A 16159-nucleotide genomic window follows, 5' to 3' on the forward strand; every position below is an offset into this window, starting at 1 on the left:
GTTATCGTCGTCATGCTCATTTTTTAACTTTTTGATTACATTGTATACAAATTATCATCTAATACTCTACTGCTCTTACGGTCATATTGTTTATTATCACCGTCGTCGTCATCATCACACTGTCATCTTTAGAACCATTATCATCATCATTTTTTATAATAATAATCTATCATTATCATCATCATTTTTCATCACCATCCTATTCATAATCATCGTGACCAATTTTATCATCATCATTATCAACACCATTGTAATCATCATTATCACCTTTCCATCTTCTTTCTCGTCCTCATCACTCTTTTTTATCATCATCATTTTCATCATCATCATCATCACTGAAATCTTCGTCGTCATCATTGTCTTCATCATCATCATTGTAATCATCACTCTCATCATCATCATTGTAATCACCACAATAATCATCGTCGTCATTGTAATCCACACAGTCATCATCGTAATCATAATCGTCTTCATCACTTTTTTATCATCATCTACATAGCGTCACACCTCAATAATTCTCATGATTACACGACCGCCAAATGACTTTTATGCTGTCATTATTATTATTACCATTATTATTATTTCATTGTCATTATTATTATTATCGCTACTATTATTTTATTAGTACTTTTTATTAGTATTATTATTGTTGTTGTTATTGTTGTTGTTGTTATGATAGTACCATCATTATTATAATTATAATTATTTATTATTATTCTTATTGTCGTCTTCAGTTTATTTTCACCGTTATCAATTAAATCGTTTATATAATTTTTGTTCTCGTTATATTTTTAAAACTATTACGATGTGCAAAATTATAAACTCAACAGAAATAGAAGAACAAACAAATGGATGAACAAACAGAATTGGATGAACAAACAGAATTGGATGAACAATAAAATGGATGAACACACAAACAAACGTACGAACAAACCATGCGACATAAAATAGAGTAGATTTGTACAATTAGATTCTTTTGATCAATACTTTCTCCATTAATGCTCTGAACAGATAACGTGCAATAAAGAACTGCCAGACGCTCGCGCTTCGCCTTGCCTATTTTTTTACGTTTTTATTACTGAAACATGCTTCTAATTGCAGACATCAACAAAACATTAATGCTGCTGCGATATAAATATTGGGTAATTTCATTGAGGTTGAATTGGAAAAAACCTGTGTAGATTGTACAGTTTTGAAATGATTGTTCGAGATTATATATAGAGCTGTGAAACTTTCCGTAAGTTTTAGCAATAGTACTTTTAAAGACCTTTTATAAGCCAAAGATAGTTGATGCCTTGATCATTCACTATCAAAATAGGGATTGTATGTAATGAAACAGACAAAGACGTCAAAATGATGACTATCATTTGAATTTACTTGTGATCTTGCTATGTTAGTTATTGATATTTTAACCATTTCATGTTTGTCTGCGTTCCATAAAAATTACAGAAACCAAATAATACAAACAAGATTGTTTGAATCTTTCTAAATTTAGGAAATCTTTTGCTAACTAAACCACTTTGAATCAGATTCTCTTGAGTATCTTGAATAAATTGTTGGTATTTATTTTAGACCTAATGACAGACAGTTGGATTGTTACTTGAATATTTAAAAGCATTGCAGTATTACAATTGCTTATACTGAAAAAAATCAATTCAAAAACTTCTCAATAATTTTTTTGGGTTTTCAATTTCTAACAAAACAATTAAATTTTTTAACTGCCTGTTTTAATCTTGCATTAAAAATAATTTTTTTATTCATTCATCAGTTTTCGGAACTCAACATCGATAAAAAGCAAAGTCCAAAAAATCATCCCCACTATGCCTATTGGATGCCAGCAAGACTTCCAACCAACTCACAACTCGTCCATATTCAAAGGCATTATTTATGGCTGAAGATTAACTTGTGACACCATTATTGATTACAGGACGAAACGTTTCTTAATAACTGCAAGTTTCGTCCACAAATTTTTATTACACATCTCAAAAAAATTTTTTAAACAAAAGTTTTAACTGAACAAAAAATGTTCTGCAACAAAGTGCTTTTTTTAAACTAAAAAATTAGATTTATTTTCATATTTATCTTTATGTTTTCAAGTTTCATCAACAGAGCATTTTCAGGTTAGTTCTGCAGTACAAATCGACTCAAACACGAATACAAATAGCAAAAAGATTCAAAGTGATTAAATTTTCGTTTCAGAATATATCTGTATTACTTATTTATAGAGTATTTAACAGCATAAAATTAAAGTTCAACATAAAACATTCAACAATGAAACATGAATTAAACGTTTCAAGAATGTACGTTTCATACAAGTGGGATTGTTTGGCAATTCGTTCGCTGACGCATGTTCTCAAATTTGTTGGCCACTATCGTTCCACCATTCTAACTTTCAGAATTCTTTCCTATGAGAACTCTTAACGTTTGAGTAGGAAAATTTTTGATTTATTTACTTGTTTTGTTTATTAATTAATTAATTGCAAACAGTTCCATTCGTTTGTTTTGCTATATTCAAGTTTTTGTACTTCTCAATATTTTACCGGGAATTCAAGAAAAATGGTTAGTTTTTCAATTAGTTGAAATGGACTATTTAATTAGTTTTATAAATATTATTTGTTTTTAGTTGTTAAAATGGCATGGAAAAAAAACTATCAAATACTCAATCTCATTTACTTGTACAAATATTGCAAGCACACTTTAAAATATAACATGTACATTTAAAAATATAACATGCACGTACGACGACGAATCTTCCATGCACCGAACAGCGTGAATGCATCAGTGTGCACGTGGGACAGGCTGGTGTGCAGATAGGAAATGCATGTTGGGAGTTGTATTGCTTGGAACATGGCATCCAACCGGATGGTCAAATGCCCAGTGACAAGGTGACTGGCAAGTCTGACGATTCCTTCAACACTTTCTTCGCTGAAACCGGCTCAGGAAAACACGTGCCAAGAGCGGTCTTTATTGATCTAGAGCCCACTGTTGTCGGTTAGCATTAAAATTTATCGTTCTTAATAATTATATTGAGCTACTATTGACTGCCATAGTACATTTTGTAACAATTTTGCTGGTCTTAACCATTTAGTTTGTAAAAATCATTTAGTTTGATGTTTCATTAATACCAACAAATTTTCAACCAATTTTTTAAGATGAAGTTCGTCGCGGCAAGTACCGCCAGTTGTTCCATCCCGAGCAGCTGATAACAGGCAAGGAGGATGCAGCAAACAACTACGCCAGAGGTCACTACACGATCGGCAAAGAAACCATTGACCTGGTGCTTGACAGGATCAGGAAACTGGCTGACCAGTGCACAGGACTCCAAGGCTTCCTCATTTTTCACAGTTTTGGAGGGGGAACTGGTTCAGGATTCACTTCCCTTCTTATGGAAAGGTTTTTACATTTTTGTTTTTAAAAATGTATTATGTGAATAATAATGGAATAATATTTAGTTTCAAAAAATTATGTTTCAGTGAGTAAAATACATCGTGATTGGCAACTATTAATATTTACGTTTAACCATAGATTGAGTGTGGATTACGGCAAAAAGTCCAAGTTGGAGTTTAGCGTGTATCCTGCGCCGCAGATATCAACGGCAGTCGTTGAACCCTACAACTCCATTCTCACCACCCACACCACTCTGGAACATTCCGATTGCGCATTCATGGTCGACAACGAGGCCATCTACGACATCTGCAGAAAGAATTTGGACATCGAGAGGCCTTCGTACACTAATCTGAATCGCCTCATCGCTCAAGTTGTCAGTTCCATTACAGCATCTCTACGATTTGACGGAGCCCTAAATGTTGATTTGACAGAATTTCAAACAAATTTGGTACCGTATCCTCGCATTCATTTTCCATTGGCCACCTACGCTCCTGTTATTTCCGCAGAGAAAGCTTACCATGAACAGTTGACCGTCGCCGAAATAACAAATGCCTGCTTCGAACCTTCCAACCAGATGGTGAAGTGTGATCCACGTCATGGGAAGTACATGGCATGCTGCCTCCTCTATCGAGGTGATGTTGTGCCGAAAGATGTGAACGCCGCCATTGCTAGCATCAAAACAAAACGAACAATTCAATTCGTTGATTGGTGTCCCACCGGATTCAAAGTTGGCATCAACTACCAGCGTCCAACAACCATCCCTGGAGGAGACCTGGCATCTGTGCAGAGAGCAGTCTGCATGTTGAGCAACACGACTGCGGTTGCAGAGGCCTGGGCTCGTCTCGATCACAAATTTGATTTAATGTACGCCAAGAGAGCTTTCGTGCACTGGTACGTTGGCGAGGGCATGGAGGAAGGAGAGTTCTCTGAAGCTCGAGAAGACATGGCAGCTCTGGAGAAGGACTACGAAGAAGTCGGCATGGATTCGGCAAATGGAGGCGGCGACGACGATGAGGAATTTTAAAATTAAAGTATATCACTTAACGCATTGGTTGTTTTTTTTCATAATAACATATTTAGGCTACGTTGAAATTGAACATAACCGACTTATTGGTGCATTATTTGAAATAAAAGCTATTACGATCAAATTAAATTATCAGATGAATATTTATTATTATATCAGGAAGGTTGTTTGTTTCCATATTATTTTTCGGAAACATAACTAGCTTTAATTTCGCTGCCAAATTTTTCATGCATAGTTTATTTATTTGCTTGAAAATGTAATAAAATAAATTTATTCCAAAAACCAAGTTTTTCTTTCATGGAGTTCGGTTTCAAAATTACGAAACGTCTGCGGCCTTTCCAACTGAGCGTTATTTTTGAATAAATTATTAAAAAAGTTAATAAAATTAACAACGTCACTTTTTAATGTGGGCGGCGTTAAAGTTTTCAATAGTGTTTGTATGGTTGATGGATAATATTGTGAATGATTTCAAGATGATAGCATTATTATTGCGATATTTTTACCAAGTTAATTTTCGTTTCCTTGTGTTATATCATGAGGACGAGAATCTCTAGCACTGCAGCGACACATCTCAGTGTGACTGCTATTTTAGATTTTTAGATTGGTTGAATAATTTTTATAAATTTTTAGGTTTAAAACTAACAAAATGTAATAATTAGAAGATACTGAAATGTCAACCAATTTTTATTCGAATAATTTGTAAAAGTGTACAGCATTTTAACATTTTTATTACCGAACAAATTATTTCCTGTGATTTGAGTACCAGGATTGCTTATCTGTAGAAATACTTTACAAATTTCAAAATTCTAATCAACAAAATGTTTTTATCATGACTTGCAACACAAAACTTTTGTCCAACAATTCGGAAAATATGTTGCCAGATGTCTTTTTGCAATGCTGTCTTGTCATCAAACGTTGTATAAACCTAAATGAAAACTAACGAATGGTGGTATGTACGCCTAAAAATTATTTTATTTTTGAAAATTATTATTATTATTTAATAAATAATTTAATAAATAAATAGATTATAATTAATAAATTAATGGCGAGCTGAAGATTTCAATGATAAATCGACTGAAGAACAGATTTCAAATACGATAATTTAAAATATCATAACATAATGCAAATGACCAAAAAAAATTATTAATTGTTCGGAGATCATAAATGGCAAGCATAGAAAAATAATTGCATCTGTATGGTACCAATGGGAATTATTGTTCTATGCTTTCGCTTCGTCGAATGGAGCAGATGACTTTTTGCAAGAAACAAAACAAATATGAATTTTATTATATCTAACATCTTTTATTTTATGCTTTTCGAAACTATAAATTGTAAAAAGAATCAAAACACAAAATTTAAAATTTTTTGAAGAATATAATAATTTGATCACAAAAATATGGGAGAAAAACAGCCAGCCATAGCTGATTTAGTAGTAAATATGACGTCAAATAGTCAGATAATAAAAACAAATTCAAAATAAAAACCATGTATGTACAAATAAAAAGAGAGAAAAAAGAAAATATGTTTCGGCAATTGAATGAGTGGAGCGTGATTGAAATAACTGAAATCATTTTCTGCTGGAATTTGTAGGCATTAGTTTGTTTCTGTATATACGCTTGGATGTTTATAAATTTGTACACTTAAGTTTGTAAATTGTTGTTTGTATGTGTTTGTGTATTTACGATGGGTGATAAATTTGTATTGCTTGCGTCTAGTTGGTAATCAGTTTGTTCTTATACGCTCAGTCGTGATGTAACTATTTAATATTTAAGTGTATAAGTTAGTAAACCATTTTTTGGAATAGTTTGAATTTAATTTTTTGACAGAATTTTAATGTAGTTTCTGAAGAATTATGAAGGCCTAAATAGTTTGTGAAATGTTAAAATACTGATTTCAGGAAAATGGTTGTGACTGTCCACAGTTTTGTTGTGACTGGATGCGGTTGCGTTGTTTGCCAGAATTTGTTTTTACTTCATTACTTCATGCGAGTAGATACTGCTCACACATTTTCTCTCTTTCTCTCTCTCTCTCTCTCTCTCTCTCTCTCTCTCTCTCTCTCTCTCTCTCTCTCTCTCTCTCTCTCTCTTGTACACGCACACACAGCAATATATTTATTTGCACAATCCAGAGAGCGTAATTAGAGACACACAAAATTTAACCCGTACGTAATTCAATTATTTGCTCCCAATTGAATACTAGCACAATTAGACATGGAAAAAACTAATTTAAACAACTTAATTACTAATTGCCTGCAAAAGTTCACACTCGTACAATCGGACACACAGACAAAAATTAAACAATAACTCAAACATACAGGCATAGGCATACAGCAAACATCTATATAACACACACACACACACACACACACAAAAAGACATAAACACATGCACACAAACATACAAACATACATGAAATATTTGCATGCACATACAAATCGGGCAGTTATTTTATTTCGGCTAAATCGTCCTCGGAGAGAATAATGTATGTGGATTTGAATACTGTGTCAGAGAAACTCTATCACAACTACCACAGTCCACAACTACTACTACTGCTGCTGCTGCTGCTGTTGCTTCTACTACTACTACTACTACCACTGCTACGGCTATTTTTATTTATTATTAATATATCGATAATAGATATTTATTTTTGATCCTGCCTCTTACTAGTTAAACATTAGAAATAGTAGTATGACCACCGCCCAATAAATATTTATTATTTCAATATATACAAATTTAAATTAATTATACCGTTAATGAATTGCTAATAATTTGTAATTTGTTTCCACAGTTGAGTGTTTTAGACTTTATGGCAGCTCTACCATTACATTCTTACTTTCACTACTACTGTAAAAATCTCAGATATGCAAAATAAAACACTAGTTACTGCTTCTGTTGTGTCTGTTATCGATGTTGTAACGAGATGTGGGGATGTGCGTTTGGAAATTTGTTAAAATATGAGGACTCTACTTTCAAAATTGATATACTACCCTAATCCCAATAATTTTTTTATAACACAAATAAAAATGTAAAAAATTGTACTAAGAAATGATGAAGGATTTGATATATGCCGGAAAAATTGATAAAAAAATGAGCCAATAGCAACAAAAAATCAATTATAGTGAGAAAAGAAACACACAACGCAACACCTACAAAATAACTCACAAAACGAGCAATCAAGCCGGAAGCCATTTTGTAATAAATCGTTTAACGGCCATGTTTTGGCGCGAAAACAAGTTTCCGGTTCGTTCGTTCTTTCGTTCGTTCGTTTATCGTCGTCATCTTCTTCATTTTTTTGTTATATTCATGTAGAATAAAATGTGCATGGAGGAAAAGATTCATGACGGCGGATTGTTCAGAGGATGAAGATTTAAATGGCCGGATTATTGGAATGGATTGGAGAAACGTTTGACGCAGTGAAGAAGATATTTTGGGATGGAAAAAAATAATTGCAATGGAAAAAGTAACAAAAAAAAACTTCATCAACAAAATGCTAAAAACAAAAAATTGAAGTTTGGAAGTTCGAAACTACCTCAATGAACAACCGTAATTTTAAATATAACGATATGTAGTGTGTTTTCTGACTATTTTTTATGAAACTATATATTTCCATTTAATTAATTGAAAATTTGAAAAAAAAATTCTGCCTAATAAAAGTTTTTTGACAAATGAACGAACAAAAACCAAAAAACCATGTAATGAAAAAATAATTTATTAAATAAAAATTAAAAAAAACCAAAAAGTACAAAAATTGATGGAATGATTGATTGGATGATGCGTGCAATGATGAATGAATCCACATGTTTTTTTAATTACGTACATAAGCATCGTCGGTCACCATTACAAATTTCTGACACCATTATCACCATCAACACCATTAGCCTTGATATTATTATGATTTTTTCGATTATTCTAACTTGGATATTTGTTGATAATTATTTTAGACAAAAAAAGAGTTTCCATTATCATTTTTATCATTTCTATTATTATCTTTATCACCAATATCATTACTATCATAAAAACTTTTATCATCACCACCAAACACCTCTACAAAAGGTTCAGATTAAAGTAGGGCAGACAAGGAACTACCTCCCAGGAGGGGAAGGGGTCTTAACAAGAAGGGCCCTCCTTAAAAAAGATAATGTATAGTTGTAATTTTAGTATATTGTTTCGTTGTTAAAAGTTCTTTTTCTAATGAGACATTGTAATTTAAACATATTATTTCGTCCTTGAATGCTTCGCTTGTATAGAAAAAAATGGAATTAGCGAAAAAAAGAAAGAGATCAACCACTTAATGCGATGTTAATTTAATACTGACAATTTGAATAGTTGACCTGTAAATCTGGCTCTGATTATCATCATCATCATTATAATTACCATCACCGTCATCATTGTTTTCGTCATCATCATCACCTTTTATCTTTATCGCCAACATCGCCATCATCCTTTTCCTCTTCATCGTCCTCTTCTTCTTCGTTATTGGGCTAATCATTATCATCATTATTATCATCAATATTTTCCCCACCACCATCATCGCCACAGTCCTACATTGGAGGGATGGATGGATCGTTCTCCATATATTGTACAACACTTAGTTTTCATAAATCACAAACCATTGTTAATACGCATGTCCATTTATTTTCGTATTAGGGTAATGCACACACAAACACACATATACAAACTCACACAAACAAACACACACACACACACTTACACATAAAATTATGTATGCCCAGTTTTTAAACGTAACATTACACATTGAAAGTAAAAGAATTTTAGAAGCTTTGAAGATTTAGATGAATAAAATAATGATTAATCTACCTCTATCTTGAATAAACTGCTCTTCATCAATCTGTCCATCTACATTTTTTTAATTCATTCATTTGTCCATTTATCTCTATCCATCCATTCATCCAACTATCCGTCCATCCATCCATCCATCCATCCATCCATCCATCCATCCATCCATCCATCCATCCATCAATCAATCCATTCATCAATCCATCCATCCATCCATCCACTCAACAATTCGTTTTATCGGACATCAATTTATTTGGTCACCCATAACATATTTTTTATTGCTTTTGAAAAAATAAACAAGTAAAAACGTCATCATGAATTGAATTTATTTATTTATTCAATCCAATTATTAATTCATCAACCAATATTTTGCAATTCACACAAAAAGTTGTATTTAATTATTTAATAATATTTAGTCTGTTTTTTAGTAAGTTAGGTTATCATCATTCAGTTGATCACTCGTCCAATTAGAGACACTTGTTTGTATTGCTAATCTCTTTCATTAAAAATTTATCATTTAACAAATCACTCATCTTGTAATCTCATTAATCAATTGTTTTTCTCCTTTCTACCCATTCATCCATTAATTTCTTCTGTCATTCATTCATTTATGAATCAATGCATGCCATACTCCATCTATTTCCTCACAAATTTAGTAATTCATTTATATAATTCACCTGTTTACTAATTCATCTTCTATCATTCTATTCATTCGTTTACCTATCCATCTATTCATCCATCCATCCATCTGTCTATCTTGCAATCCATCTCTTCATTAGCTCCATTGACATGCAGCCCATCTACAAACACTCTGCTTCATCCCTCGAGGTTCAAATACTTTCAGTCCATCATCGTCATTGTCATCTTCATCATCATCGTTAACATCATCGTCGTCATCATCATCGTCGTCGAAGTCATCATCACTTTTGTCATCATCACCACCACATCGTCATCCCCATTTACCACATCATCATCATCTTCATCATCACCACATCATAATTTTCATCATCACCACATCATCATCATCATCACCACATCATCATCATCTTTATCATCACCACATCATCATCATCTTTATCATCACCACATCATCATCATCTTTATCATTACCTCACCACATCATCTTCATCATCACAACATCATCATCATCATCTTCATCATCACCACATCAGCATCATCTTCATCATCATCCTCCTAGCCACTAACACTGATCTTGTCATATCTGGAAATATTTCATTCCTTTTCTTGTCCCTGCAGTTATATATTCTCCTCTTGCATCCCGGATTTTGTTTCTATTTTGTGTGGCGACTAATAGATGAGATCATCTGATAGCTTGTGAATTGCCTCTCCGCCAATTTGTCAGTCAACTCATTTACTTACTTTCTTCGCCACTCACTCGTTCACTCACTCAATCAATCATTCTCTCGGAAACTGTATCACTCATTTATCTAATTCTTTCTTCTTTTTTGTTTTTTCTTTCTCTTTCAATCATGCACTGATTTAATTATTATCCATCATTTCAGTTTAATGGTCAGTTACACGATCATTAATTCATTTTTAGCTTTTTCAATCATTCGATCAGCAGCCTACTCTATCATTCATCACCAAATGTACTATATGATTTGTTCATTTGTCCATTCATCCATCTATTAATCCACACAAGTGTGCAATCATTCTTCAATTCATCCATTTCACCCATCACACAAATGTGCCATTATTCATCAATTCATTCATCCATTTGCTGGTATATCTATCTATCCATTTATTTAATTTTCATTAAATCTCATTTTCATAAAAAGTTCTTCACCTAATCTATATATCTACTCATTTAATTACCCATCCATCTATTCACTCATTCAATCCAATTAATTTACCTAATTTAACTCAGTTATTTATTTTGCTTTCATTCGTTTATTTGTTCATATGTTTGTTCATTCACCCACTCAGCATCTTAGGATCATGTTTATTTTTTATAACTCCCACGACGGAGTGTCCCTGTTTTATACGGCCTTAAACCAACCAAATGATCAAAAAAATACAATGCAGACTTCTAGAAAGAGATGATTTTATTGTATATTTTGCTCTTGTTTCTGTGTTCTTTGTATGTATGTATGTATTTATGTGTGGTATATTTGAGTATGTGTGTGTTGTGTGCGTGTGTGTGGTGTGTGTGTGTGGTGTGTATCTTTAGTCAGATGTTCATTTGTCTTTGATTTGTTCTCTCTCTTGAATTTTTTAAATAAAATTTTTGAAGATACTGACTGACGCTAGAATCAAACGTCATTTCATAATTTTTACGCTATTCCCAAACACCTTCAAATACATTTTTTTTCATCAAAAATTGTCATGTATGTGCAACACATTTTTAAATGTTATTTTCATATTCGTGGAATATTTTATGTGTTATTTCATATTTTAAAAAGTTTTTATCAATACCGTTTACATAAAATCTGCTATTTTTATACTTTTTGGCTGACGTCAGCTGTAAAATTGTCTGCTATTTTTTCATGTGACGTCATTTGTGATTAAATTTTTTATCTAAAATTGTTGTATTTACGCTGCTTTTTATTCGCTTTAAAGAGAATTTTTTTAATAAATGATTTTTTAATGAATAATAAAAATTAATTACTTAATTAATTATCTAATTAAAGAAATTAATAAAAGAAATAGAACAAAATAACCTTCGTTTTGGTCAATTAGAAGTTAGTTTGAACGACCATCCATTATTGGGCTGTGGGCTATCTTCTTTGTTTTTGTCAGCAGATGTTATTAGATAAGGTAAACTTTTTTTTCAAATTAACTAAAAAATGGTTTTGTTTTACGCAGATGTTACATGAGATTTCAGTCGAATAGGAGGTAATCACAACTTTGTTATATCTTTTTATATAAGTTATTTAATTGTATGGTTTTGAGTAATTTTTCATATTTATCCTATTTTTATATGGCAAATTATTAAATTTATTCTATTATATCAGATCTTATTCGATATTTTAAATATCTATCGAAATAAATATTCCTAATTACCTTAATTGCAGATGCAAGGTGAAATTATAACAGGGACATAAACAGGCTCATTTCTTTGATATAATTTATTCTTAGTATAAAATCCTTTCAACAATCATTGTTGGATATTAAATGATTGGTAAACTTAATCTACAATTCTTTTTAAACAAATTATAACAGTCATACACTATCTGAATTGAAACAGGTTTTAAACGTTATAGAATGTATATTAACGTATTTTATGAATAACGAAAATAATAAAGAGCCAAATGGCAAGAGTAACAATGGGAAAGAGAATGGCGGTCGAAAGATTTCATACAGAAATGCACAACCACATCAACTGCATGTGCTAACGAAATCAGACGCATGCATTCACCATTGCGTACTTTTGTACGTTGGAGATGTGCGCGCAGTGAATTGGTGGCTGTGAATTCGAGTTTCTCAAACTAAAAGTTAAACTAAAATTGTATACAACCATCTAGAACAAAAACAAAATTTCAAAAAATATTTTCACATGTCTGAGAAGTTTGAAAATAATCTTTTGAACAGTTTGTATAATCGTGATACTTGGAAGAAATATTCTGAAAATACAATTTCATGTTCTATATAATTTAATACTTGATTCCAACCGTGAAACCGCTGAAGAGTACGAACATGACACTTATTTCACATTTCGGCATATATATTCTTACACCTCTTTGCAAAGCGCGTGTGTTCTTATAAAAACATACGTTCATTCGTAAATATTTTTTTTCAATACAACCGCGCGCACACATACACACACACACCACACATACACGCACACATACACGCACGCACGCTCATATTAACAAACCCACAAACGCACATGCATATTTATATTAGATCGCTTGAATAATGTTATCATGCATATCGTGGGATCTGTGACCATAACGTTCCATGTCTTCATCATTCTGGCACTTTTGTTGGACCTGTTTGCATGATAGTGCTAAAATCGATGCTGCAAGAAGTGTCTCAATAAGTAACTGGCATGTCGGCTATTTCACAGAGAGACACCAACATTTGAAAGCACAAATCATACTTTATAGATATATTATAAATTTATATTTACTTTGTAAAATTCCTCATAAATAATTTCTGCATATATATTGCTGGTAATGCGAGCAGACCTTTCAAAGATACAAACTGCACATTTTCTCAAGAACACATAATCACAATTTCATATGTACAGAAAATCATAACTCATACACTTGTTCGGCAGAGAAACAAATTACCATACAAACATATATACTAATAAATTGTATCAAACGGGAAATACACATTTACATACTGTGTGCAAGTGGCTGGTTGGCTGGTTGGAAAACATTGTGATGATGCAACGACTGCTGTTGATGATGATGTTGATGATGATGTTGATGATGGCGATGATGATGGAAAAGTAAGGTTACAATAATTTGTTGGAATCTACCGAACGCAAGAAACGATATTATTTTTCAGGGCATTCAACAATTTGATTGCTTATGTTGCTAAACATCTTGAAGGGACTACAACAGCAACTACAATTGAACTGTACATGCTATCAAGCATCTTACGTAGAGATACAAAGGTTCAGCTGGTCGTTCTGCTAATAATCAAAATTTTCAACCGTCTGTCTTTTCAGCAACAATTTAAACATAATGACAAAAAGTCTTTGAGGAAAAATATAATCATGATTTATTGATTTACCTTGATTTATTTTGGAGAACATGCCAAAGCTATTTCTACATGATAACAGATTTTTTTTTAAATTCGTTTCGCATCTGTAGCAAACAAAAAAAGTATTAAAATCAGCATTAAGAAGTGTATGCGGCGATAATATTTAACATTTGAAGTCACATGTGACGACCAACATTTGAACTTCACAGCGGCCTTATATGCTACATAACTTTAAAAAACAAATGTACGTATAACTACACTTACACACTCACACACATACAAGCCACACACAGGCCACACACACATACACAAAGGCCAAACACACACACACACACATCTCTATCAATGCAAAATAACCACCAAAGTATTACAAAAGTACTTAACACAACAGCACAAACAAGCGAATACAACAACGCAAATTAACAGACAAACCTTGACATTGTACACAATCAGACTGACATTTTATCACGCCCAGATACACAAAGAGAAATACAAAATAGACAAAACGACAAGTACACGCACGCACATACACACACATACACACACGCGCACACATTGTTGGCAGGGCAGAGGTCATATCTTTTTCTAATTTATTGCTCGGTTGGAAGGAAATGGCGCGAGATACACATCTCAGATAGTATCGAAAATTTGTTCCTCTGATTTTATGTATTATCTGTATACCTCTCTTTCCAATGTATATTTGTTTATATGTGTGTATGCATATATATTTACACACATTGAATAGATAGCTTACTTTATTTTAATATTAGAAATACATGTATTTTTTGTTGACGAATGCAAGTTTAGATGTTTTGGTTAACTTGTCTCAGATTATTATTTTGTATTAGCAGGCAGGCTGAAGAGGCGAATTCTCCCGAATTGTATGTTATACGTTGGTGAATGACTTTGAGACGTACCTTTTCTTAAACATAGACGGATCATATTAATTGAGTTGAGTATCGTTCCTGTTTAAAAAATCGCTGCATGGATGAGTAATTTTACATAAATTAACTTTATAACATGTCCCGTAAAATATATATCCAACGCTTCATGTGGTTTTATTTACATTGTGATGGTGTGGCAATCACATGTGATGTCGGCCTGCGTAGTTTTGCTGTGTGTCTGTTTTGTTGATAATCAATCAATAATGATCAAAAGAGTTAGAAATAAGAAATAAAAGAAGGAGAAAGAAAGAAAGAAAGAAAGAAAGAAAGAAAGAAAGACTAATTATAACAGTTTTTTACATTCCTTCAAAAATTGCTAAGTTATATTCAGCAAACTATTTCTATCTCTAGCGATAAATAAAAAAAATTTCGTTAAATAAGTTTCGTTCGTTTGGAGATACAATGTAAGAAAATAATGGATACCAACGTCGTCATCGTTATTGTTGTAATTGTTATCGTAAAAATACACCTACGGTAAGTCATTCACAAGTATTCATGCATCCAGTTTCGAATTGTGTTAACAATAAAAGTTTTTAAGTCTATTTGGAAACAGTTTGTGATTATTTAGTTGAGATCAGATTCATTTAAATTTAGGTTTGAATGAGAACTGCATTTAACTAAGCCTTGTCATTCATAGGAACCGTTTCCATCATTAATGATATCGACTATGGCATAATGTCAAAAATATCAAAATTTTCGGATGATACGAAGCTGCGTGCAAGGGTCAACAACGAGAAAGTTACGGAAGTACTAAGACAAGATTTGACAAGACTAAACAAATAGTCTGAAGATTGTCAAATGCCATTTAACATAGACAAATGCATATGGAAAAAAAGAACAAAGTCTTTCAATATCAACTGGTCAGTAAAGACCAGTTTTATCATTATTTATCATTATTAAAAATCATTATTTATAAAAGCACAAAAACATCAAGACATGTACTTTGGCAGTAGCCAAAGCAAATCAAATACTTGGATGTATTAGAAGAAAGGTGTTAAGCAGAGAGAAGTTGATCATTATAAACTTGTAAAAAAAACATTAGTTCGCCCTCATCTCGAGTACTGTTCACAGGTTTGAAGTCCAGATCTGCAAATAAACAAAGACAATTTTGAACGGGTAGAGCGTAGAGCAACAAAGATGATCGAAGGAGTTGGAAAACTAGAATATAGGGATAGACTGAAATAATGTGGATTAACAACACTAGAAAGGAGAAGATGCAGAGAAGATCTGATTCGGACATATAAGTTAATAACTGGAAAAAAAGAAACATCGTTTACCAGGTTCTTTCAACTAGAAAAAAGGAAAGGATTAAGAGGTCATAGACAAAAGCT

General features: G+C 32.4%; 1 protein-coding gene across 1 annotated transcript; it reads left to right on the forward strand.

The window, feature by feature from the left end:
* Nucleotides 1-2343: 2343 nt before the first annotated feature.
* Nucleotides 2344-4697, forward strand: HELRODRAFT_94829 (hypothetical protein). The gene is made up of 4 exons (XM_009024338.1): nt 2344-2559; nt 2769-2991; nt 3153-3393; nt 3526-4697. Exons 1-4 carry the CDS (start codon nt 2557-2559, stop codon nt 4409-4411), a joined length of 1353 nt encoding a protein of 450 aa, XP_009022586.1. The 5' UTR covers nt 2344-2556; the 3' UTR covers nt 4412-4697.
* The last annotated feature ends 11462 nt before the right edge of the window (nt 4698-16159 follow it).

The sequence above is a fragment of the Helobdella robusta genome (genome assembly GCF_000326865.2).
Source record: "Helobdella robusta unplaced genomic scaffold HELROscaffold_4, whole genome shotgun sequence".
Lineage (NCBI taxonomy): Eukaryota > Metazoa > Annelida > Clitellata > Rhynchobdellida > Glossiphoniidae > Helobdella > Helobdella robusta.